We start from the raw sequence: 26,645 nt of genomic DNA on the forward strand, positions 1-26,645 counted from the left end.
ATGTCATACTTACATGCATAAACAAGACGAGTAAGGTGGTAGCAATCTAGTTTCTCATCAGAATGATGTTTAGATTATAGCTCTAAATAAAATAAAATAGAAGAGGATATCCTGTATCCTTTAGCTTAGCTTGGTAGTTAGTGAGCCTGCAAAACTCCCACCTACCGTTGCTGAAATGGCCCCAAGAAGACTTGTTAGACCATGGGTCATCCAAGAGGGTAGGGAATTTGACCAGTGAGCTGGCCAACAGAAGGCCTTGGAGCACTTTGGCAGTTAGACTGTGCCAGCACTAGCCAGGAAAGGGAAGCTGCCTCCTTATCCTGTCTGAGTTACCTGAAAGCCTAAGCCTCATTCAAAGATCCAGGAGATATGGGGTGTCGTTGTGTGGAAAGCGGGACTGGAAATAGGTAGATTGGAGTGGAGAAAAGTAGTCCCGTGGCTGTTGGAGGAAAGCCAAGAAGCTTAAAAGAAGCTTAAACCTTTAAAGCCAAGAAGCTTAAAACTTTAAAGAACCTGGTATTTAGAAATATAGCTGCTTATGTATTAAATAGTTTCTGTACTTTCCTCCCTTGTTCTTTATTATTATGGACATCTGTATCACATCATGCAAGACATGTTCATAATCCTGCATGCTCTTGCACAGGGGGGAAAATCCTGGCCCCCTGAATTTAAAGGGAGTTTTGTCGTTGGCCTCAATGGGGCTAGGATTTTACCCAGGATTTTACTTTGTGTGCACCCATACCTACAGGCTGACGCAGACACAAGGAAAGTACTTGTGTTATTTTCAGTGGATTGCAGGTTGCTACTTAACATGATTCGCGTGTCATAATTCATGATCACTGACAGTCATGCAAAAAGTTAAGACTCGTGTGCTGACTGGCACTGTGTACTTAGCAGTAATGGAGTGGAAGAGGCTGAATGAGAGGAAAATGATCAATCTGAGATTTTACACATAAAACACTAAATTCAGTTTTAATTGTTGCACTAATAGACATGATAACTATTGTTTCTCCTTACTCTACATCCACAGAGAAACCTTCATTTTCAGATTCAGGCAACTTGAGATGTATTGTGAAAAATGAGAGAATAAAACCAACAGGTTCCCATTGTAATTCTTTTTCTCTCCTGCTATTGTAGAAAGGATTAAATTACAGTCAGGAGTGCCTTGGAGATTTAATAATTTTTCCCCTAGAGAGATCTGTGGTTTATTTTTCAAGACAAAGGAACCTGAATGCAATACACTATGACTATCCACACAGTGTCTTTTAAATGTGTTTGGTAAACTATTTCCTCTAAATTTTATGTCAGCATTTGATTTTAATAATGGTCAGAGGAAAAGAAAATAATATAACCAGGAATTTACAATGGGTTAAATTGGCTTGTTCTAAGGCTGAGCTGTAGCAAATGCCTTAAAGAGGGAATGGATTGAGCTAATGAAGATTCCAAGATTTGTGCTGGACTTACCAGAAGTATTTGTTTGCACACAGAGGAGAATTTAGTGTGATGTCAGTACACTGACTAATCGCCAATATTTAAAATTTACGGGTTTTTGATCATCTTAAACTTGTTCTCTCAAAGTGACAGGAAAAAGTGATAGGAAAAGTCATCGATGATCTTAATATACTGGAGATTTGAAAAACTCCCCAGTGTCAGAATCAGTGTGAATTGTTTCTTTTGGTCTTATTGTAAACTAAACTACAAATCAAAGGCAATCAATGAAAGTGTGACGGAGTTGCAACATTTTAGAGACTTGGGATAAGTCTGTTTACTTAATTGATGACTTTAAGCTGCAAGAGGTGGCTGTTAGTTTGTATGATATTTTATGTAACTTATTTTGTGTGGTAAAATATTGTCCTATTATTACCATGTTGTTTTCTTTATAGCAACCTTTTTTAAAAGTGTAAAAATTATTGTGGTCTTATTGGTTATTTTCAGTTTTAAAAAAGGCCTAAAAGAGTTTTGCATGGTATATATACCATAAAGAAGATACATGCACACAAGAAATGAAGTTTTAACAGATTTCTCAGTTTTATGTGTTGTATTCTAAGTATTTAAAAAGACTATAAATAACGAGGTGAGGATGAGGTCCTTTAAGACTTTTACCTGGCATTGTCTTCAGCGCTGTCCTCCTGGGACCATTATTTTGATGCTTGGTCTTCTGTTTCAGTCACTCTGGGGCTGATGTCAGGATCTCACTATCAGAGCACTTTTGCAGCAGTAAACCTAGAGTAATCTTTCTTCTGTGTGCCAGGCTGTTTGGTTGGTAAGTACAATTTTAAAATTTTGGAAAACCCTTTTTTCCTCAACAACTGATTTGAGTTGGAAATATAACCCTTCAAACTGCAATTTTTCATAGGAAGAATTTAGCACGCCTCTCCTATTTGTTAGATGAAGCCCAGAATGAAAAAATGATTGTATGGATCATCCTGTAGAATTCAAACCCAATGAAAAGGCCTATCATATCCTGTTATGGCAGAAATAACCAAGAAAAAGATGTGTGGGGGACAAAATCTCCACAAGGAGTCTATTGCAGAGTGTCTGTTTTGTTGTTCTGTTGGGAGATGGTGAGTGTTGCTTTCCCCACTCCTCCCATAGAACGGGCCATTGTTCTGTCTCTACATCTTATTGATTCTCCAGGATACTGGCAGAACCTCAGGAGGCAGGGGCTATCCCTGTATATGTTCTCTGCTTCCATGCTGGCTCTGGAGTCTCCTCCTGCTCCTAGAAAGCACAACTCCATTTGGAACTATGCTGCCAGGGAATCACTAAATGGTGGCTCACCCCCAGAACACCATCCCCCGTCACATTCACATAAAGCATTTCCAAGTGCAAAGAAGGGCTGCGGAAAAGTTCATTCATTCTCATGCTGGATTAAATTTATGTCCAGTTTCCTGCAGAGTTTTAGAGAGGCGTGATGTATGTATCATAACATCAGCTGCTGATCCCTGGGCCAACAGAGCTCTCTGCAGGTTTGGGGCCAGGAGGAAGATGGTACTGTAGAAACAGCTGAGCCCAATCTACCTTTGTGGGGGATGGGGGTAGATCTGTGAGGGGAGTCTTCTCTGTACTGGTTCAATGAAAGGAGTGATCAGGCTTAAATAGTTTAGGCTAAATTCAGCCCCTGTTTACACCAGTGCGACTCTAATGGAGTGTACTAATATTATTAAGAATCTTGTAATTATGTAAAAGTAATTTAAAATTAATAGGTACTTTCACTGTGAAGTTACCAAGCAGCCTGTAATGATGAAGAACTCTGTTCACTATATCTTCTACCAGCTGAAGTATTTAGACAGCACAGGCTGCAAGACCCATGAATAACAAGAACAATAATAAACCCTTGAAATAACAAAGAAGAACATTTTCCTTTGTAAAAATCATAAATTATGTTATGCCTTCCAACTCCAAACATTTCCTGATGCAATGCTCTTTCTGACCAGAAACATCTGCCTCTTTGACAACATCTCCAGATCGCTTTTTACATTACTTCTCCCATTCTGTCTTCGGTCAGGTTAGCGCTGTCTTCCGTCTATGTTTAAGTTAGCAAACATTATATCCTTTACAGAGGTCATGTTGTCTGGTAACATTGAGAAATGCATGTTCACAGGAATGAAATACTTATTCACATCAAGTTGTGTGCAAGGTCAGTGTTTCGAGAGGGAGGTGGAATGGGAGGAGGTGGAATAGAACTGACTGCTTTCCTTGTACACTCAGATTTCAAAACGGAAATCCAAAGGGACGTTAATGCTGCTTGAAGGCCTGGCTAGATTGCAGGGACATCGTGAGGGAGGGAAAAGAAGGGCCTGGTATGGAAAAAATTGAGATTAGAACCATTGAATTAGAGATCTGGCTAAGGAGCAGATCCTTTTGTTCTTCTCTCCTCCCTTTCACTTCACTGCAAGGCAGCTTATTAAGTGCTTTTCCTGCTATGCCTCAACTTCTTCCTCTTGCCCTGCAGGGGTGCTATAAGCAGGGAGTCTGAAGGCATTCGCCTTCTTAGCTGGTTCTTTCAGCTCCCTTCCTCTCTGCACTCACTTATAGGAGAAAAATAAGGCAGGTAAAGTAGAGAGCGCCCCCTGCTCCCCACCCCAAGGGTCCCAAGAGAGATCCCTGAAGGGAAGGGACTTAAGCAGTGTGGAGACAACCACCCCACAGAGATGGGGTCCTTGAGAGACCATTGCCGCAGGATTGCGGGAAATCTGAGACACTGTCCACCACCAGGAGGAAATGACCAGAGAGACCCCAAATAGAGGACTTAAAAAACCTTCCATGTCAAAGTGTCAGAGACCCGAAGTATCAGAGGGGTAGCCATGTTAGTCTGTAGCCACAAAAACAACAAGGAGTCTGGTGGCACCTTAAAGACTAACAGATTTATTTGGCCATAAGCTTTTGTGGGTAAAAAACCCCACTTCTTGTATCTGTAATTTTCACTCCATGCATCTGAAGAAGTGGGTTTTTTTACTCACAAAACATATGCACAAATAAATCTGTTAATCTTTAAGGTGCCACTACAGACCCCAAGTGTGGGACACTCCGAGAGATCCACGAGCAGATGAGGAAGGCTCGAAGCTCCTCAACATGGAGGAGGCCCTTGGAGATGCCCCTAGGGGGAAGTGAGGGGCAGAGAGATCCTCAGCCGACTGGGGAGAGCACTGAGATGTTCCCCAGCAGGCAGAGGATGGAGGAATAATGGGTGATTGGTGGGGAATGGTGGGTGCGAACTGTGTGTGCCGCACGGGTGATTCTACTGTATTCAGATTTTTATACTGTGCCCATCACCCTGATTTCTCAGCACTTTCCAAAGGTGCCTTAAGTGACAAGGCCAGCATCTGTCACCTGCAAGTCTCTCTCCCTTTATCCTTCTGGGGGAGAGCTGTGTGACAGTGAGCGATGGAGGAGTGGGGAGAGAATGAATGAGTGAGTGTGTTGGTTGGCTGATTATGTGAGTGAGTCCGTAGGTGTTTTATTAGCAGAGGGAGTGAAGTGTTTTTTATGTTAATCATAAAAGTAGACTCCAAGTATAAGCAAAAATAGTGCAAAATGAAAAAGTGTGGGTTTAACAGGCAGAGTTTTCACCTCAACTATCATTTAGAGCCTCCAGTACGTTGGTGAATTGTTATGCTGCTGTCTGGAATGATAGAAATGCAGCATATATTATTGCGACACATCTTTTGGAGGTCCATAAAATATGACAAACTATAGCACCCATACCAGTTAATTTGCTTACACAGTGAAAGCTTTTAAAAAATTGCTTGACCATGACCTTATATTACCTGTGTAGAACAACAGTGACACCGAATGGCAAGTTAAGTTAACGACCTGTACATGTATTCTCCACATCCGTAGGATATCACTGATGCCTCCTATTTGCTTTGTGAAAATGTTGGTCTGTGTTTTTATATTCCAGAGAGTAATTTACTGTTTCAATAGCTTAGTGACAATTCCTTAAAATGGTTATTCTTTGATGTCTTCATGTAATGATTTACCCAAAATGTGTTGGAGTGTCTGGAGATCATCATTTTGCGCTTGAAAATATGTAGCTTGGCTGTACTGTAACATTCCTGCTCCTGAATAGCAAAAGATGAAACTTAAGACTTAAGTATTTATTAAAATTATACAGCAGAGACCCTGGACTTATGCAGCACTGCCCTCAAGTTCTCTCTTCCTCATCGCCCGTTCAGCAGTCATCCAATCAGTACAATATGCCCTGATGTTATTTATTTATTTAAGTTGATACGAACTAAACCTATTTTAAGGGGACACGTGGCGCTTTTGACACACAGGAATATATGGGAAGCAGTTTTGGTTTTTGGCATCCAGGAGGCAGTTGAGGCTTTTGGTACTGCAAAGGGAAAGTATCTCTTCTTACTTTCCTCCTTTTGGGCACAAGGGAGATGACTTTAAATTTGGGAGAGGGGTTTGAATTCCTTGTTCCTCATCTCTTCAGCTAGTTGCCACTCTATACTCTGCCCCAAAATCTGCCACTACTTTCTGCAACAATGGATGAGCACATCAGCTTGATTCTTCTGCTTTAAAGATTAACAGGAAATAGTTAACAGTGTTGTCATTTAAATTGTGGTCACTGGGCTTCAGAATCAACACCCCATTGTGATGAAGTGGAATCTTCTTTCAAAGTTATTGTTTCTGGCTGTCTTTAGCAGAAGGCACTACATCTGTAGCACCTAGTTCACATCTTGAAGGTTTTCTTCACAACCATATTGAGCTACAGACTTTTTATGATTTTAAGTGAAAGGTTCAGCTGTGGAGCTCAATTCATCTGAAATTTCAAAAGAATGCAGAATTATGTGATTATTTATTCAGCTGCATAAACATATTAAACTTAGGGTCCTGCTTAAACATTTCAGATAGCAAAAATGTAAATGACCATTGGTAGTTCAGGAATCATTTTAAAAATGTGAGCCCAGAAAAATGGCCTAAGTATCTTTTGAGGAATATTATTCTTGCCCTGCAAAATAGCCTTCTTAGTTTATTTCAGTAAATAAAAGGTAAAGGAACTAAGGTCAAACTGTTCAAATGTTGGTGCCTAAAATCAAGCACTTACAGCCATATTTAGTTAATTAGATAAAATAGAAATAACAAGTAATTTATAATAAAATTTAATTAACAGGCTGATGGGTGCTCAGCACCTCTGAACTTGTGACCATTTATTTTTGTGCTTAAACATTGATTTAGGTATCTAACTTGAGGCACCCAAGTTTGAAAAGTTTGGCCAAAATTTTAGAATAAAACTAATGTACTACAATTACAGTTCATCATATATACCCTATATGAGATGACTAGCTTGTATGAGTAACAAACCTTATACAACATTAAAAATTCCTTATTTTAAATGGATTCTATCTTAATGAGCAATAGAGTAACTTTTCTGTATCAAGAATTAAGATTTTAGAAGATAAATTGTCTCACCTGTAGCCCAGTTCCAAAATAGGAAGATTGCAGCAATTGCTTTGTTTCCAAAAGAATAAGAACAATTGTCTGTTTTGAGATCAGATGAGGAAAAAGTGGAATTGATGACATTTATTGTAAATTTGAATTTATTTTTTGCTGATGGACTGTTGAGTAACTCCATTTTGTTGTGTCAGGGTTTTTCCCATTTGCTGTGTTTATAGGAGGTTTGTAATGAATTTTCCAGTTTCCATAATGTCCTTTTGAGACATTGAATCCAGATAAGACCACGCCAGTTTCCTCAATAGTGGTCTTATGTGCCTGAATTTTTGATATTATGCGGGAGGGTCACAGACCAACAGTCTCTGTAATATGGAAAATACAAAATATTTTTAAATTGCTGGCTTAAGCAGGACTTTTCCAAGTTAGTGCTTACTAACAGTAACCCAATACAAAGTTGATTGGTTCAAGTTGCATAGCACCAAGGTAGGCTTTGCATCTGTTTTGTCTAAAGACCTTGGACGGAAAGTTTCAAGGCAGAGTGATTAACACTATAAATGGTTTGAATTAAGGGTTAAGCTGAGAAGCCTCTGGTTTTTTGGGGGTCAACAAGACATCAGAGGCAGACTGTCATTCCAGAATCTTCAGGGCTTGGGAGAGCAAGTCACGGCACCAACAAACAGACCAGCTCAGCCTTTGACCAATCTCTGCCAGCACCCAAAGAAGTTCTGTTAGTGAGAAGTGTTTTGCCAGCAGAATATCATTGTCTGCACTCCTGCTCAATAAAAGCCCAGAAGACTGAGAGAGCTGAAGAGTTTGCGAACATTTTAAATACCTTATTTTTCCCTTTTCTGTTCTTTGTCTTTTGCTTTTATTAAGTGGGAGAGGTCTTAGCCTTTTTATTTTCTTTATTTTTAGGGTGTGGAAGTGAAAGTGTGGCTGTGTGCATGCACATCCAGAAACCCCACATGGGGAAAACACCAAAAAGAAAAGTTTCCCAGGTTTAAACAGCCCTAAATTTTTTGATAAAGACACTCGTTTTCTGATAAAGACGCTCATTACAGTGTGCTCTGTATTTAAAAGTCTTGAGAGACTTTAGATTGTCACCTGCAATTTCTAGTACATAAACTTCTGCTTAAGGAGAGTGTTCTGTTAAAGGTTTGTATTATAATATTGGTGTTGGGGACAGGGAAGGAAAAGGTTAGCTTCCACATGAGAACTGAAGTCTAAAAACAGGAGTACTTGTGGCACCTTAGAGACTAACAAATTTATTAGAGCACAAGCTTTCGTGGGCTACAGCCCACTTCATCGGGTGCATTGAATGGAACATATAGTAAGAAGATATATATATATATCTATATACACATACAGAGAAGGTGGAATTTGCCATACAAACTGTAAGAGGCTAATTAATTAAGATGAGCAGGAGAAAAAAACTTTTGTCGTGATAATCAAGATGGCCCATTTAGACAGTTGACAAGAAGGTGTGAGGATACTTAACATGTGGAAATTGATTCAATATGTGTAATGACTTTGTTGGACCTGTAAGGACAGGTCCAACAAAGAAAATAACAGAACACCACTAGCTGTCACCTTCAGCCCCCAACTAAAACCCCTCCAGCGCATCATCAAAGATCTACAATCTATCTTGAAAAATGATCCCTCACTCTCACAGATCTTGGGAGACAGACCAGTCCTCGCTTACAGACAGCCCCCCAACCTGAAGCAAATACTCTCCAGCAACCACACACCACACAACAAAAACACTAACCAAGGAACCTATCCTTGCAACAAAGCCCGATGCCAACTCTGCCCACATATTTATTCAAGAGACACCATCATAGGACCTAATCACATTAGCCACACCATCAGGGGCTCATTCACCTGCACATCTACCAATGTGATATATGCCATCATGTGCCAGCAATGCCCCTCTGCCATGTACATTGGCCAAACCGGACAGTCTCTATGCAAAAGAATAAATGGACACAAATCTGACATCAGGAATCATAACATTCAAAAACCGGTAGGAGAACACTTCAACCTCTGGCCACTCAGTACAAGACTTAAGGGTGGCTATTCTGCAACAGAAAAGCTTCAAAAACAGACTCCAATGAGAAACTGCTGAGCTTGAATTAATATGCAAACTAGATACCATTAACTTGGGTTTGAATAGAGACTGGGAGTGACTGGGTCATTACACATATTGAATCTATTTCCACATGTTAAGTAACCTCACACCTTCTTGTCAACTGTCTAAATGGGCCATCTTGATTATCATTACAAAAGTTTTTTTTCTCCTACTGATAATAGCTCATCTTAATTAATTTGCCTCTTACAGTTTGTATGGCAAATTCCACCTTCTCTGTGTGTATATATATATATCTATATATATCTTCTTACTATATGTTCCATTCAATGCATCTGATGAAGTGGGCTGTAGCCCATGAAAGCTTATGCTCTAATAAATTTGTTAGTCTCTAAGGTGCCACAAGTACTCCTGGGTTTTTTTTTGCGGATACAGACTAACGCAGATGCCACTCTGAAACCTGAAGTCTAAAAGGAAGCTGGGTAATAGCTCTGAGATTGAGATTCAGACATTAGGTAATAGTTTACTTTCAATATTAGGCTTTTTAACCAGATTCAAATTACACATTTGATTGACCATGGTAAAATTATTTAATTGGGATATAAACCCAGCTGCACAGCCACATTCTTAGGCTCCTTAGAATTTATATGAGGATCAATTATTTTTTATATTAATTTGATGATCTAACTCCAATCCAATATTTGATTTGTTGATTTGATCTTTATTTAATTCTGATTTGGCAGTGTTTTATTTTTAGTTAGTTTATTAATACCAGCTTACCTTTGGTGATAGGTTTCTAGGTTTTATATTAGTTTGTTTCAGAATTTTAATAACATTTCTAAAATAGAACCTGATACTGACACACTTTTTTCAGTAAGCAATGTGGGTCCAGAACCTTTGAGGGTCTGAGATGGATACCAGCTGGTCAATTTAAAAGTTTGACCAGCTCCCTGTCATAAGTCTGTGGTTCTCACACCTGTATATATCTCTTTAAAGTGCTCAGTTTTTGATGTTTCATTTTTTTAGTGTCTTGAAATGAGCGTTCATTTGGAAGAAAATTGTACTGAGAAAAGCAATTCTGCCCATGAGGAACCTGCAGAAGCACATGCCCCTCCTGCTAAGGATTGTCAAATAGCACAGAAGCAACTGGTATGACTTCTGAAGTACTGTGTTACTGATCAGGGTATTGGAACAAATGTGCAAGTATAAGTAAAGGCAAAATAGTGAAATGACAGCAATACATGTGCAGGTACTTAACAGAGTGTTTAGAGCCATTCAGAGTTCTAGCATTAGCAAGGGAGGATGCAGGAAAGTGGGACAGTCCTCTCAACAGGAAGTAATCTTTGTAACTAATTTTACCCTGAGTTCTGGAAGGGATTCCTTGTGTTTGGCATTTCAGCCTCCATTGTTGTCTGTTATTTGCTTCCAGTTGGAATGTTTGTAACCTATGAGTAGGGACTGCATTTTAACAGTAAAACCCAATTTCTACCCACAAAATTTAAATGTCTACATGTGGCCAGCTGATGAGGTTGTCCCACTGCTTATCAGAAGGCCAGTGGCTTTAATTTTCAGTACTTGATGTTAGCCAGCTTGCAAATAAAAGACCATCAGTTGGCTATTGGACATGTGCCACAACAACAGAGAATCTGCTTAAGCTCCCACTGCTACCACCAGTGTGGAGTGACTGGAACCCGTCCCTGGGAGCACATTGTTGTTAAAAAAATTAATATAGACTGTGATCGAAACAATATGGTGGAATCTGAAATGAAGATGATGGAAGCTGATTCACATAAATTTATGTTTGAGAAGATAAGATCAATTTATAAATAAAATAATCTACTGTTACAGAAATCTTGAGAATCCCAAATAAATGTTACCACCTTGCACCTTGTGTCATCATTTACGACATCATGTGTGTAGTGAGTGAAAAGTTGGTGTAGAGTGCTACTGTTCTGACTGGTAACATTTTATGCTTACTCGCAATTGCATTGTACTGGTGTAAATGACAAACCAAGTTGTAGGACATTGGAGAATAAGGCCCATTCTTAACCCCCCAAAACAGTTTAATCCGATTGTAAATCCAGATTTCCAGCAAAAATACAATAAAATAACCCCGCTAAAGTACTGTCAATCTCTATGAATTGTTTGCTTTGGTTCCTCCACTCTTCTCCTTTTTTCATACACTTCAGTCCTGCGAGTTGTTCTTTCCTGCCCTAATGATCTTCCATACCTTCTCCTTGCCCCCAGATTCTTGGAGAGATAGGCCATGGAGAGCTGAGGGAACAGAGGCGGGTAAGAGAACAGAAAGAATGATCCAGCTCAGATTAGGACAGTGACAGTATTTTCTTTTACATTGTAGGCTACTGAATTACTACCTTAAAGGCACATTGTGTACTTTAGTGGACCTTCATTTTATTGTTTAATGTTGCAATAATGCTTTCCTAATTATTGCAACATTAATAATTACTTTCAGAATAATTGCAAATGATGCAATATCCTTATTAAAGGGTTTTTTTCAGATGTTGAGTAAGAACTGTCCAAGAAACTGTAACTTGAAGAATGCAAAATTAGGTTCACAGGCGAGAATTTGGAGAAGAGCTAATATAACATAGATGAGGGTCTAGACCAGTCAGAAAGATCTTATGGGTAATTAGTAGGGATCAGGCAACATAGATATAAACAAGGGATAGGGCAGAAAGGCTCCAAACAGCATTGTGAATGAGCTATGAAAGTTTGAAAGGGTGTATTACTGAGAAGCAGAAATCAAACAATCTTTCAGCAACTCTATTTCTGTTAGAACTTCTGTTTTGAAACTCGTTCTGATTCAAAGGAAAACACACAATGGCAACAGTATCTAACTGCAAAATATTTTAGAAAATGCAATGTCTGCTTTCTTAGATGGCATTTTTGATGTGGTCCAATCTCTCTGACAGAAAGTGAACAACACAAGTGCTAAGCCCTCTCTCCTGTTCTTGAATTCACTCTAGCTAGGCCTTTACAAGAAAGGAGTGTTTCTGTCCACGGTGACAATTTTTCAAAAACCAAGAGAAAAACAACCAATATAATCTTTGTGGTGAGGTACTACAACCTGAGCTCTCTGGGTATGTCTACACTGCAGCTGGGAGAGAACCTCCCAGGTCTGGCAGACAGACCTGCACTAGTGAGGTTTGATCCAGCACACTAAAAATAGCAGTGTGGACATTGCAGCTTGGGCTGTCATGTCATGCTTACCCACCTTCTTTCTCTGCATTCATACCTGCATAAAATTGGCTATGCCCTCCTCCGTTAGCTGACAAAATGGGCCTTGGGCATAATTGGTTAAAAAATTAATAGATGGGTGAACGGTTTTTAAATGGGACTATTGCTACAGTAGGTCAGGTTTTTGCCTTACATGCCAATCACTGTGTCCTTTTATATTTTTATTATGAAGATTAAAACTAGCAAACATATATGGCAGTAAATAAAAAAATTCTGGTTAGCTTTGGTGTTTGTAATCTTTCCTTTGTTTGTTCATTCATAGCAGCAAATAGAGCGGCAACTAAAATGCTTAGCGTTTCAAAACCCAGGACCTCAGGTAGCCGACTTCAACCCTGAAACTAGAGAGCAGCAGAAGAAAGAGCGTATGGCAAAAATGAACCAAGATTTTTTTTATAAACACAAGTAAGACGGTATCTTTGATTTATTATATGTCTTTTGAAATTGAGATGTTTACTCAATATACAGAAAATTAAAAAACAAATATTTTCATAGACCTTGTTTAAAATGTGAATGTTTAGCAGAGTAAATAGACTTTCTCTATTTAGTTTAATAGAAGTTTGACTTACTTTTGTGGCACACATTACTTAACATTTAATAACTGTCTATTATTATCAGAATCTTATATTGGCATTTCGCTATGTTGCAAGAGTGTTCAGAAGAAAGTACTTGCTCCTGTGTAGATTTTTCCTCATTAGCTTACTTCAGTCATTGAGCGTGTTTGAAATATTCTCTGAAGGTCACTGTTTTTCTCTAACAGAACTATGAAGAAGTATGACAAACATGGCAGGCTGCTTTGTAATAACATGGATTTGTGTGACTGCCTGGAGAAGAACTGCCTGGGTTGCTTCTATCCGTGCCCTAGGTGCAATTCGAACAAATGTGGACCAGAGTGTCGCTGTAATAGAAAATGGGTTTATGAGAGAATTGAGACTGAAGCTGGTGAAGTGATCAGCATGTTACCATTTTTTGTCCCTGAATGATGTTTTTCTGCTAGCTTTTGTAACTGAGCAATGTTTTTCTTTTCATTCTTTTTTATTTTTTAACCTTTAATAAAAGTGAATTTTGGTTTTGTGAAAAGGGCTGGATTGACTTGGCTAAAGTACCTGCTGGTGGTGCTCATGCGCCTTTCTCTGCCTCACCAATGTGCCTTAATCCTCACCATTAGGGACAAGTATATATTTCATTCTCCTTAATCCTTGGCAACTTTGCTGAGGCAGCTAACAAGGTCTTCCTAAGTCTTTACTTTCTAAAATTACAGGTGTCAGGAATGCTGTCGTCAGACAACATCCTTACTCTGGAAAACAGGATCACATTGCTTTGATTTTTTTCCTCATTAATTTTTTTCACATATGCACATATACAACGTATGCCAAATCCATTCTTCTTCGAGTGATTCCGCTTGTATTCTGCTTCTCCTGGTGTGCATGCACTGCATGCGGGCAGGTAGCAATGTCTATTGGGGCTGCACTTGCACCCTGCATGTCCTCTGGTGCCCCATAGCTGAGGGCATAAATGGCAGTACAGTCACAACTGCCCTCCAGTTCCTTCTTACCGTTCATGTCTGTGAGACAGAACCCCTGTAGCGTCCGTGTCTCTGCTCACTGTGTGATTCTTTCCTTGTTTATTTGTTAGTTAGTTGTAGTTAGTGTTCTCAGCATAGAACACTATCTAGGTCAGTACAGTTAAATTTCTACTTCTAAGCCTGTTGCAAAAAAGAAAAGTAGAAAGAAGGCTTCATGTCTAGAAGGTGATCCGGCACTGGACACCTTGGGATGTGGCAGATTCGAAATCTCCAGTATTCAAATCATGTCCTTCCTGTGAGGCAGCTATTCTCATCCGTGATGGACACTCTTCATCTTCTGCCTTGGTGAAGCACATGTACTGCACAAGTGCTCTATATGTTGTGCTTTTTGGAAAAGGCCCTCCAAAATGAGGGAATCCCACCCGAAGCTCTTTCTCTTAGGGTATGTCTTCACTACCCGCCGGATTGGCGGGTGGGGATCGATTCATCGCATCAAGTCTAGATGCGATAAATCGACACCCAAGCGCTCTCCTGTCGACTCCTGTACTCCAGCGCCATGAGAGGCACAGGCAGAGTCGATGGGGGAGCGGCAGCAATCGACTCACCGCAGTGAAGACACCATGGTAAGTCGCAAAAAGAAAAGCAGTACTTGTGGCACCTTAGAGACTAACCAATTTATTTGAGCATAAGCTTTCGTGAGCTACAGCTCACTTCATTGGATGCATAAAGTGGAAAATACAGTAAAGTCGATCTAAGTACGTCGACTTCAGCTACGTTACTCATGTAGCTGAAGTTGCATTACTTCGATTGATCCTCCCAGTGTAGACCAGGGCTTAGAGAGATCTACAAAGACCTCTTTGGTTCCCAAAGAAGAGAAGACCACCTAACCTGACCAGACCATCTCAGTGATTGATTTGGTAAGCTGGGGAACCACCCAGTGCTCCAGGGCTCATTTGGTGGCAAGAAAGTCTCACTCCTCCAACTCCTTGACTACGGAGTCAGTAAGAGATTCCCTCCCCTTTCTGACCCTCTCCTCTGAAGATAGAGGAAGGAAGGAGCACCGCTCTTGGGGTGATTGGAGTCACAGAGCTCCCTCACTTTCAGGTGACACTGTAAACAAGCACCGGGCAGCATTATCTCTTGCAAATGTAAACAAACTTGTTTGAGCAATTGCCTGAACAAAAAGTAGGACTGAGTGGACTTGCAGTGTAGGGACAGGATTTTATAATTATACTATAAAAATTGATGTAAACTTTGAATTAATTCTGCCAGCCACCCTTTTTGAATAACAGAAAGGAATGATAGATTTCAGAGCGATAGCCGTGTTAGTTTGTATCAGCAAAAAGAACCAGGAGTACTTGTGGCACCTTAGAGACTAACAAATTTATTTGAGCATAAGCTTTCATGGGCTAAAACCCACTTCATCGGATGCACGCAGTGGAGAATACACTAGGAAGATATATCTATACACAGAGAACATAGAAAAATGGGTGTTGCCATACACACACTAACGAGAGTGATTAATTAAGGTGAGTTATTATCAGCAGGAGGAAAAAACCACCGTTTGTAGTGATAATCAGGATGGCCCATTTCCAACAGTTGACAAGAAGGTGTGAGTAACAGTAGGGGGCGAAAATAAGCATGGGGAAATAGTTTTACTTTGTGGAATGACCATCTGAGACTGGGATCTTGTTTCCTATATGCATTATAAACTTCCCTCTAGTCATTTCTTTGGTTTAAGGTTTAGTGAGTAAAAGACAGGATCTTATATTGTGTCCATGTTAATTAGATTAAAGGAATGTTAAAGGCCTGAGCCACAATGTAAACTGTTTGGCCCACAAGATTTAGTGAAGTTTAATTTACAATGTATTCTGCTGAATATAAAATACTGCTGTCTTCTCTGTGAGAGATTGTTTGTGTGAATGAGGAATGCATCCATCACGAAAAGATAAGGTGTTAAAGCCATCACAAATGTCCAGATGGTCAAAAAAAAGTAAAAGACTTGGAAACACCACGAGACAATCAAAAAACATCCATTGTATCCTATGCTAAACATGTTAGCAGCATTGACTGCCTCAGAGGTGAGGCAACCACCCTCGAAGGCAAGACAACAAACAACAAAGGAGATAACGATGGGAAGCCCGACAATAACCATCAAATGATAACAGCAGAAAACCCCAAGATTAACACCACTTAAGGACTAATAATTACAGGATGACATTACAAAATGCATGGACTCAAATGGAAATTTACAAGAATAAAGCTGGGGTGTTTTGCCATAAAACTCTGGGTTCAGTCCTGCCAAAACCTTGGAGCATCGGATCGCGACCGACAGAGCCCAGCTCCTAATTTGTGTTCAATCTAACTGGCCATTAGATTGACTCGCGCTACAACAGACTGGGAACTATAAAAGCATCAACTGGCAGGACTGTGTGCGTGATGTGTATGTGTGTGTGACTGAAAAGCATATGCTAACTGTTGTATTCTCAATAAATGCAGCGTGCTGCCTTCCCCCCATAAAGATCCCGTGTGCTTTGTATAGCAGAACAACAGGCTCTAAAATTTTACATTATTTTATTTTTGAATGCAATATTTTTTGTACATTATCATGAAATTGAATTTACAAATGTAGAATAAAAAGATTGCACTACAGCACTTGAATTAGGTGAACTGAAAAATATTATTTCTTTTGTTTTTTTACAGTGAAAATACTTGTAATAAAAATAAATATAAAGTGAGCACTGTACACTTTGCATTTTGTGTTGTAATGAAATCAATATATTTGAAAATGTAGAAAACACCTAAAATATTTAAATAGAATACCATTTATTATTGTTTAACGGTGCAATTAATTGTGTGATTAATCACGATTAATTTTTTAAATCACTTGACAGCCCTAATTGACGTGATTTATGGTAGTTTCACTGCTGCTATTAGTCCCTGTGGCTGGGTTGCCCCTGAGCGGGGGACCCTGGAAACCTGGGATTTTCAGCCCTGGGGTAGTCTACATGGCAGTGCTGCCCCAAAGCCATGGAAGAAAATAAACATTCTCTTGGACAGATTCAGCTAGACACAGATTAACCTTCATAAATAAATCCCTGAAGCAAGTGATTAAAAACCAGAATAATGTAAATCTACAAAGAAATCCATTTACAGGCCCATTATTTGTCTTCTAGTAGCACTTTGAAATCCTAAAATGGCTTTTGACTCCATTCTGCTGGGCATATACAAACACTGAGTGAAAGACAGCTCCTGCTCTGAAGAGCTGCAGTCTAATCTGAATATGCAACAAGCGGTTGTAAGAAATAAAAAGGAAGGGGGAGGGAGGAAAAGGGCAATAAAAATAATATCATGGTACACAGGGAACTACGACACAATTTGAAGATGGTTCTTCCTGTTTCCAAACAATGTTCCCTCTACTGTTTCCTGTATGCAGAATGAGCAGCAGTCAGTGCACAAGTTTAATTCACATAAGCGCAGCTGTAGAAAACAAAACCACACAATGTCAAGCATATATTATTTATTGATAATGAAACTCAGTGACAGGTAAGAAACAAGTAGTAACAAAAGTGAAACAAAACCTAGGCACTTGCCTATTGGGCTTTGTGTAGTTAAATGTCAAATATTCAGTACTATGTTAGAGGGGACTTGCAGGTGATCTTTAGTTAAAATCTGCCAGCAACTTAAAGGGAAGGTTTGGATGATTTTCCTGCCTCCTACAAAACCACCCCCTCTCATAATAGTACAAAATCATTTTTTGCCTTATAAAAATACTTTTAAAGAGCAAATATTTTGCTCTTTGGAATAACTTTGTTCTAGAAGGCTAATTAAAAAAAATACAGGGGGGAGGAGACCTCTGGACCACCCCACAAGGTCTGTCCACACATACACACTTTCTGTCTCTCTCTTTCACTGACACACTTCAAATTATAGAAGTTAAACAGGGTCATTATACTTAGCATATCTATTCCATACACACACAGCTTCTTTTCTGACAGTTCTAGTGTCTCAGAGTTCTCGCTACGGCTAAAATAAGATGAAAACCCAGATACATTAAAAATATAGACTGATTAAGATAAGATACCATCACACAATCTTCTTATCCCATCACCTGCGGTTGGGTCATCATGCAAGCATCCACCATCTTTGTCTGTCTGAGACAGTACTAAGGTCCTTCTGCTTACCATCTTTTTTGATGCAATCCAACCAGCTGTCCATTGCTTCCCAGCCGTCCATTGCTTCCTTGGCTTTCCGTAGGTTCTCCTTACTACCATCCCTTCCTGCCATGCTGTCTTCATCAGGTCCTCTTCATTCGTCCACTGCATGTGTCTGAACTAGCAAACTCTTGGTTCCTGAATTTTTTCAGCCACATCACAGACTTTTCTCCCCTAAATTCTCATTTGCTTGGTCATTGTGTTGTCTAGACTCTATATGACCACAAAGACCAGCTAAGCAAATTCTACCCTTTATGTTCTTGACAACTGGGAGAATAAAATAGAGCCACTGTGTGATTCAGTTTCTGTTTGGGTCTCAGCTGCATATTTTCATCATACTCCATCAGATTTAGTAGAGGATAGTTAGCAATGGAAGATAACTGCTATTTAATCACATGTCCAGATCTGTAGCATAGATCATTGTAACTCCACTATAATCAGTGGAGCTATGACTTACACCAGCTGAAGATCTGGCACATTATAGCTCATGTAAAAACACCACTGACACACTATATGACCTTGGGCAAGTCTCTTCACCTCTCTGTGCTTCAGTTTTCCCATCTATAAAATTGAGCTATTCATATTTATCTTTCTTTGTTAAACACTTTGAGATCTCTGGGTAAAAAGTTATTTATTGGAGCTTAGTATTATTATTTAGGTAATTCCTTCCACCCAAAGGATCCAAAAGTACTTTAAATTACAGTTTGTACATACACCAGTACCTCTGGAGTGGAGGGTAGCAGCCAAATGGTCTATGGCATTCTGTAAAACAGCAGGTGATGGAGACCCCCCTATTTATATGAAAAGTGTCATATGATCTTGTCCACATGGAGCCTAATTTTACAGTCTTGTCCAAAAGATCCTCACCCAGTAAATTATATGGTACTTAATTTATTTATAGTGCTTAAGAAGGATGAAGGATTGTCGGCTTTGAGAGAATTCAAATCTGTGGCTCCAGAGAGTCTAGGTATTTCAATCCTATGCTTAGACCACTAACCCATTCCTTCTGGTTTAAAATAAACTTCTGTGTATTGGCTAGAAGCCAGTCAGATCCACTCCATCATTTAGAGGAAAATTAATCCGCCTGTTATTGAACTTATACACGTCAGCATCTGCTGAGGAACGAACTCTATAGTTAATGTTCACCAGACTCTGCAGTAAAAAAAAATTGCTTTGAAGCCTTTTTCAGGCAACTCTCTTGATCCCTTTAACACCCTCTAACAAAGCAAAACTGAGCTCAAGCACTATTTCCAAACCAGATTAAGGACTCTAGCCCCAAACCAGTAGAATTTGAGACATTCCCCAGATAAATAGTTTCATCAGAATCATAATATCCTAGTTCTGTTGAATTTCTTATCTTGTAACAAAGACAATGCTTAGTCTGTAGATTCTCACTTTGGCACATTAGACATAATCTTTAGCATTTAGCATATCTGATCTCATTCCACTTGGAAAGCAGATGTGTGGAATTTGGACTAACAGCACCCTTTGTACATTTGTTACAATGTAATACTGGCACTTCATCAACTCTGATTTTGACCTTGGCATGAAACATGCAAAGGCTTTTTCCCTTTCTTTCCATCCATAAAAGTAATTTTATTTAAAAAAAAAAAAAAAAGAGGAGTACTAGTGGCACCTTAGAGACTAACCAATTGATTTGAGCATAAGCTTTCGTGAGCTACAGCTCACTTCATCGGATGCGTTCAATGGAAAATACAGTGAGGAGATTTATATACACACAGAACATGAAAAAATGGGTGTTATCATACACACTGTAAGGAGAGTGATCACTTAAGATTGTAATGGATTTTTTACCTTCAGTCCTTTTGGTACGATGTCCATCTGTTTGCATTTGGAAAGGAAGATGATGTCTGTCTGTATCTGTATGAGTTTTTTCATGAAGTTGATAGATTTCCACTCCATACCGCTAAATGCAGTGCCTATGGAGTGGAAATCTATCAACTTCATGAAAAAACTCGTACAGATACAGACAGACATCATCTTCCTTTCCAAATGCAAACAGATGGACATCGTACCAAAAGGACTGAAGGTAAAAAATCCATTACAATCTTAAGTGATCACTCTCCTTACAGTGTGTATGATAACACCCATTTTTTCATGTTCTGTGTGTATATAAATCTCCTCACTGTATTGTCCACTGAACGCATCCAATGAAGTGAGCTGTAGCTCACGAAAGCTTATGCTCAAATCAATTGGTTAGTCTCTAAGGTGCCACTAGTACTCCTTTTCTTTTTGTGAATACAGACTAACACGGCTGCTACTCTGAAACCAGTAATTTTATTGTTCTCTTAGGGCCAGATCCTGTATGGTACTGAGCTCCCTCCATTTCTATTCAAGTGGGAGTGTATGGACCTTGGTCCCTCATAAGATCATGTCTTACATGTAGGTTCACATTATGAACAAATTATTGTCTGCAGATACTGCTCTTGATTATAGAAGTTAGATTATGTAACCCGTACATTGTGAAGCACTGACTACTCATGTGAGTAAGTGCGCACCTGCATGAGTAAAAGATGCACAACGTAGTCCTAGAAATCCACAGTGATTATTTACATAAGGCCACGTTCTAGCACCCTTGTACATGTTGAGTGCGTAGTATCTTACTCTGTAAGTAGTCTCATTGAGTTGACTGGAATTATTCAAAGAGAAGGGTATAACTCAGCATAAGGGTAGTAGAATCTAGCCCATAAAAATATACATAATATATACTTCATCAACAGAAACCAACAATGGCAATGCTTGTTTATGATGTACACAGCCAAAATGAGGATATATTTAAGATGTATTTTACTAGAGGGGTTTTTTTTCAGTTAGATTTTGAACTCCAAATATATAAGGCTGGATGTGTTCCATAACAACATAGTAATCCTAGTAGTTATTTTCAGTCCCATCTCTTGCTTCACAACTTTATAGTTTGCTAGATGCTTTTGCATAAACCATTTGCTACATAATTAGTTGCAGTAAGAGAAAGTTCATGTGAAACATTATTTTTATTTAGTAGCAGGATGATTACACAGTCAACTTTTAGGGCCAGGTGCATTGTACAAACAGCATACTGAAAACAATTTTTAAGTAGTTCAATAAATTCATGGGTGTACATTCGGAACTATAGAGACACATAGTGTGTTCAAGATAGGGATACAAGAGCGTGCTTCAGAAATAAGGACAAATGCCAGAAGAGGGCAAGTGATGAAACATAAATGAGGGGGTAGGAAAAGAGAAGGAGTGAGGGAGTACAGAATGACAATGAGAAGAACAAATTGTGGGAGGGGCAGATCCAAAAGATACTTTGGAGTTGGAAATAGGGATGAATATGGACATTTTCAAAGCATTCTTTAGTTATTCATATTTCCTCTGTCTCCTGTAGGAGTATTTTAAAAATTAAAAATCACAAAGGAAATTCCTGCATGAATCCTAACTGAAAAGTTGAGTGATGAGAACAGGCTGTAAAACATTTCTGTGCAAATGATATGAAAACAGTATTTAAGGGTCTATTGGTACTTGTGCATCACAGCCTACAATAGAACAGAATATATGATTCTACACCTGAGAAGGGGAAGGCATAGATGGTCATGGAGACTGAGATTTAAAAAGCTGTTCAAGGGATTTAGAAGCCCAATGTTCATTAGCTAAATTCAGCTAAATTCCCTAAAATCTCAGCCATAATGCCTAGGACCCTGATCCTGCAAAAGATTTCTGTAGATGGATTAAAGCACCTCACCATAGCCCATTCACTTCAAGGTCTACAGCAGTATGTCTAGAGCAACAAAGCTGGGCAATTTATGGTATTGATATACTATTAAATGGTGGAACATGCCTTTCAACCGTTTTGAAAAGATCTGTTAATCACACTGCATGAATAAATCACTTGAATAGGGGTGCAATTTTTTATCATGTTTTTCAACCCCATATTCAAAGGACACTGTACATTTAAAAAAGTCCACTTATGTCTGAACTTTTTAACCTATTATTTTACAAGAAACACCTAAAATGAGTATAAATGAAAGACATGAGGAAAAAATAGATTTTTTTTCTCTTTTCAGTTTTACTTTGTGCATTTGACAGCCCTTTGTGTACAGTTTCACCGCTTACTCCTTCTAATCAGTTTCCTTTGTTATTTCTGTTGGTCTTTCATACAGTAGTAGGTGAGATAAAAACATTTTAAACATAGGAAAATATAACTGTAAACCCAGAACTGGCAGGGAGATTGTGGGGCATATGCAATACCTGAACTAGATTGAAATCCTTTTTAAAAAAAATTATCTGATTTCCAGTCTACCTAGTCCTTTTAAAGGGCTGATTTTTGAGAGATTCTCCAGGCATGTAGAGCTTCCCAAGCATCAGGCTATACACTGTTAAAATTCTTTTACCCTAGTGTGAAATCTGAACTTTTTGGCCAACTTTAATTTGCTTTTACTCTATTCATGGGTTGTATGTCTTCTGGTGGTTGCATGAAAATGTGTAAAAATAAATGCAACATTTGTATTTATCTTTTATAGGATAGCTTGAAAAAATAGTTGACTTTCATAAAAGAGATTGTGGATTTAAATCCTGCTAATATATTTGGTGGGAATTCTGTTATTCCCTCACTCTGGAGACCTCCACTTTAGAATTCAATTCCTCTGTTGGAGTAAAGTCAGTGGTTTTACTCAGACTTTTTTTTCTGGGGTGCCGTATATACTGAATTCTGTTCTGAACAAAGGATTTACTTAAATAACCACTATCCTTTAAAAAATAATGGATAAAATCCTGGCCCCACTGAAGTCAAAGGCAAAATTCCTGTTGACTTCAACATGACTAGGATTTCACTCTATATGTTTAACACGTTTCTTTACATACATTATTAATAATTCCTTCGATCAAGGATTCTCAACCTCTCTCCATCTGATTCCAGCACCTGCCATGGTTTCTTGCCATGACTCCCGTTCCATAATCCTTTGTTATTATATATTAGATGCTCTTGTGCCTTCTGACACAAGGCAACCCAGGCTTTCCACCTCCATTTGTCTAATGCAATGTTCTTTGCTCTGTTATAGTCTGTTTCCATGACAGCAGTATCTTTCTCAATTGTTTTCTTATGTGTCATGTGTTGTCCTCCTCTTTTCTGCCTCCCACAAGGGGCGTCCAATCAGGGGCTTGTCTAGTAGTACAGTTTCTTGACATCCATACAGCATATCCAAACAACTTCAGTCTTCTTTCTGAAATCACTGTCTCAGCAATCTGCTGGCAAGTCCTTTCTGGTAATATCTCACAAACCTTTCAACCACATTTAACTGTTCTTTCCAGCTTTTTCATTTTTTTATTATAATAAATGCACCCAGGCTTTACAAATGCCTATTTTATAAATCTAAAATAAAAATACATCCATTTAGTGCTAGTGTGTTGGGAAGTATTGCTTCAATGGTTGCATGGATGCTTCTGGGTGGGGGGTAAAATGGTAGTTAGGTCAGGGGTGGGGAAATTGTATGCAGGGCCATGAATGTAGGGCTAAGGCAAGGGGTGTGGGAGGGGGTGTGGTGTGCAGGAAGGGACTCAGGGCAAGGGGTTGGGGTGCAGGAGGGGGCTCAGGGCAGGGGGTTAGGGTTTGGGGTGCAGGGGGCAGGCTCCAGGGTGGCAGCAGGGCTAAAGCAGGCTCCCTGCTGCCCTGGCCCTGTGCTCCTCCTGGAAGTGGCCAGCATGTCCGGCAGTGGCTCGGTGGGGTGGGGCAGGCAGCTCTGCTGCACGCTGCCCTCACCTGTGGGTACCACTGCCGAATCTCCCATTGGCCATGGTGCTTCTTCCCGGCCAATGGGAGCTGAAGTGGGTGGTGCCTGCAGGAGAGGTCTGTGCATGGGACCCTCTGCCCCCCCCCCCCCCCCAGGGGCCTTAGGGATATGGTGCTGGCCACTTCTGGGAGTGATGTGGGGCCAGGGAGCCTGCCTTAGCCCTGCGCCACCAATCCCGCGGGTTGGATTGTAAGCCCCAACGGGACAGATCCAGCCCACGGGCCATAGTTTGCCCTCCCCTGTGTTAAGCAGTGCTACAGGGCTTGTTGCTAATGAAAGGTGTTGAAATTGCTCCTGTTGGGAGGGGTGCTGGGTGAGGTGATGCAATGGAGATCGTAGGGTGGAAAGTACTAGATTCATTGACGCTGATCTCCCTACTGCCTTGAGCTCTGGAGAAAGGTGCTGTCTGAAAATGGTGTGGAACTGGTGTGATCAATGGGACTTGGAGGCCCTGAGCAGCCATCATACAGAAAGTTCCACACCAGCCTCAAATTTCAAGAGTTGAGCATGGTTCAGATGTGAACAGTGAAGAGATGAAGTTGGGACAGGATTGTTGTTACCAAAGGAGAAGAGAATGATCTTCTCTTTCGCTCTTCTTATGTCCTCAAAGCTGCCTTCTAGAGAGCACTTAAAAAAAAATTAAGTATGACGACTCAGACACTTCCTCACACCCACATGGGGGTAGTGAATTTGATTGTATCTAGACTAGAATAAAAAGGTGTGTTAAAATGTTTTAGTTTAACGCATTTGAAAAGTTAAGCATAGACAAGATAGCGTGTGCTGAACATGAAGCTGGTTGAGATAAAGTCAAGAGGGGGTCTAGCCTTTCAAGTGTGTTTAATTAGAACCTGTCAACTAACATGTTCTAGCAACACACCTTTAAATCCTAATCTAAACAAGGCCTTAGATGATATCAATGTAAAGAATTTTTAGAATGCAATTGCCTTTTAAAATGTAGGGCTGTGTTTTCATTTCCCCCAGACTGGACAATGAAAACCTCTGGAGTCAATTTCCCTCTGGTTGATACTCAGTTTCCCCTTCACTGGCGGGGCTGGTGTCAAGACTTGAGAACAGCGTGGAGCTGTACAAATACCAGATTTCCGTCGGATTTTTAAACCTCCTGGGTCGGTTCCTTCCGCTCTCAGGTTCTGTAACAGCTGTTACCTCACACTTCGCACTGGCTCTGCGACGCCGGACTACCAGGTTTCGGTGCGGACTCCGAAATCCAGCACCCACCACGCGCGCAGGACGCTGAGCTCCCAGACGCGCCTGTTGGAGGAGGAGACCCCAGCGCGGGCCCCTGGGCGGGCAAACTCGCTGCAGGCCCCGTTCTCCCCACGCTCGGGCGAGGCTGGGCTGGGCGAGGGCCCTGCTCCGTGCCCACTCGCTCCCGCGCTTCCCCCCGAGAGCCGGCAGCCTGGAGAAACCGCCGCCAGGCCCAGCGCCCCTAGTGGCGGACAGGTGAGGCCGCCGGGCAGCGAGCGAGGGGGCCGGCCAGCAAGGGCCGCCCATAGCACCGCCCGGCACTGGGGGCGGGGCCGGCTGAGCCTGCCGGGCTCCCGTCCGCCCCGCCTACCCCCCCTCTTGCCTGGAGCTGGCGGCGGAACCAGGCAGCGGCGGCCAGGATGGCAGCGCCCATCATCCCCGAGAGCGGCAGGTACTGACCGCCCGGCAGAGCGGCGCCTGCGGAGCCCAGGCCCGGCGGGGAGGGTGGAGCCGGGAGCGCCTGCGTCACTGGCTCGCCCCAGCCTGGCACCCGGGCTGGGACCCCACCCCCCAACTCCGCAGCGCGCCGGGGGCACCCGGGCTGGGACCCCACCCCCCAACTCCGCAGCGCGCCGGGGGCACCCGGGCTGGGACCCCACCCCCCACCCCCCAACTCCGCAGCGCGCCGGGGGCACCCGGGCTGGGACCCCACCCCCCAACTCCGCAGCGCGCCGGGGGCACTGGGCCTGTGTCCCCAGTGGGTCAGTACTGCGCCTCTGGAGGTTTCTAGCATGTGGGTTTCCCCACTAATGGGGCAGTGTGACCATATCAGTATGATACAGTGGGCTGGGCTGAGGCACCCAGCGTGTCAGCTCCGCTTGGTTTAATTGGAGGGTGGGACTATTTCTATTTTCATCCTTACTCTCACCTTGAATTTTTATAATTTTTATAATTTGTGTTTAAAGTATCAAACATTTACATTAGAAGCCAGTAGCGCTAGTGTGCTTGGTTTGTGAAACACTGGAAAACAAAAATATTTGCACTACATTGTTTAAAGGCAATATGTTTATGTTAGGAAACTTACCTGATCTCTTTCATTTAATTTAGCATAAAAAAAGCAGTGTTGCTCATTAACATGATAGACACAGGCAAATTTCCTCGATTGCTCTCCCGCATCCTTCAAAAGCTTCATCTAAAGGTTTGTATAGTATGACAATAACTCCTTAGCTCTCACCTTTTAATACATTTTTAAACTCTATAATGAATATGTCATACCAGTTACTGTGTATTTTATGCTTTTTAAAATCCTGTCATAAGATACTGTTTTCTTAAATCTTTAGGTTTTGTCTTGCATGTTTAACATACACATTATTTCAAATTACAGAAAAAGTACACCCTTCTTGTTCTGAGTGGCAAATAGTAAGGAAGGATGGAGCTGGCTCTCCCCTCTTATACCCTTGTGGAGTTAAAAGTGAGAATAAAACCTATAATTAATTAATTCACCATAAATAATTTATGCTAGTTGCCCGTATTTCATTTCTTGCAGTTTGGGCAATGAAAATAGAATGAACAGTCAGTAGTAATCACTTTTGTTTATGTCTGATGTTAGGTTGACTTTCTGGCACCAATGAAACAGAAAAGTGCTCCAGTGGAAAGCTAGAGGAAAT

General features: G+C 40.7%; 2 protein-coding genes across 8 annotated transcripts in view; both read left to right on the forward strand.

Moving 5' to 3' along the window:
* The first annotated feature begins 2,181 nt into the window (after positions 1 to 2,181).
* On the forward strand, positions 2,182 to 13,230 carry ARL14EPL (ARF like GTPase 14 effector protein like). The gene is made up of 5 exons (XM_074954025.1): positions 2,182 to 2,221; positions 10,017 to 10,141; positions 11,240 to 11,284; positions 12,513 to 12,652; positions 13,008 to 13,230. Exons 1-5 carry the CDS (start codon positions 2,182 to 2,184, stop codon positions 13,228 to 13,230), a joined length of 573 nt encoding a protein of 190 aa, XP_074810126.1.
* A 12,066-nt stretch (positions 13,231 to 25,296) lies between these two features.
* The window catches only part of COMMD10 (COMM domain containing 10), a 158,872-nt gene continuing 157,523 nt past the window's right edge, over positions 25,297 to 26,645 (forward strand). For all 7 annotated transcript variants that reach the window (XM_074952998.1, XM_074953000.1, XM_074953001.1 and 4 more), the window contains exons 1-2: positions 25,297 to 25,429; positions 26,086 to 26,176. In XM_074952998.1, the coding sequence (XP_074809099.1) occupies positions 25,398 to 25,429; positions 26,086 to 26,176 (123 nt within the window). In that variant the 5' untranslated portion in view covers positions 25,297 to 25,397. The remainder of the gene's footprint in view (positions 25,430 to 26,085; positions 26,177 to 26,645) is intronic.

Source organism: Natator depressus, chromosome 5 (assembly GCF_965152275.1).
Source record: "Natator depressus isolate rNatDep1 chromosome 5, rNatDep2.hap1, whole genome shotgun sequence".
Classification (NCBI taxonomy): domain Eukaryota; kingdom Metazoa; phylum Chordata; order Testudines; family Cheloniidae; genus Natator; species Natator depressus.

Coding starts and splice junctions, on each gene's coding strand:
- ARL14EPL (XM_074954025.1), top strand. CDS start 2,182: ATGTCAGGATCTCACTATCAGAGCACTTTTGCAGCAGTAA. Junction 2,222..10,016: donor GAGCACTTTTGCAGCAGTAA/ACCTAGAGTAAT, acceptor TTTCATTTTTTT/AGTGTCTTGAAATGAGCGTT. Junction 11,285..12,512: donor AGCTGAGGGAACAGAGGCGG/GTAAGAGAACAG, acceptor GTTCATTCATAG/CAGCAAATAGAGCGGCAACT.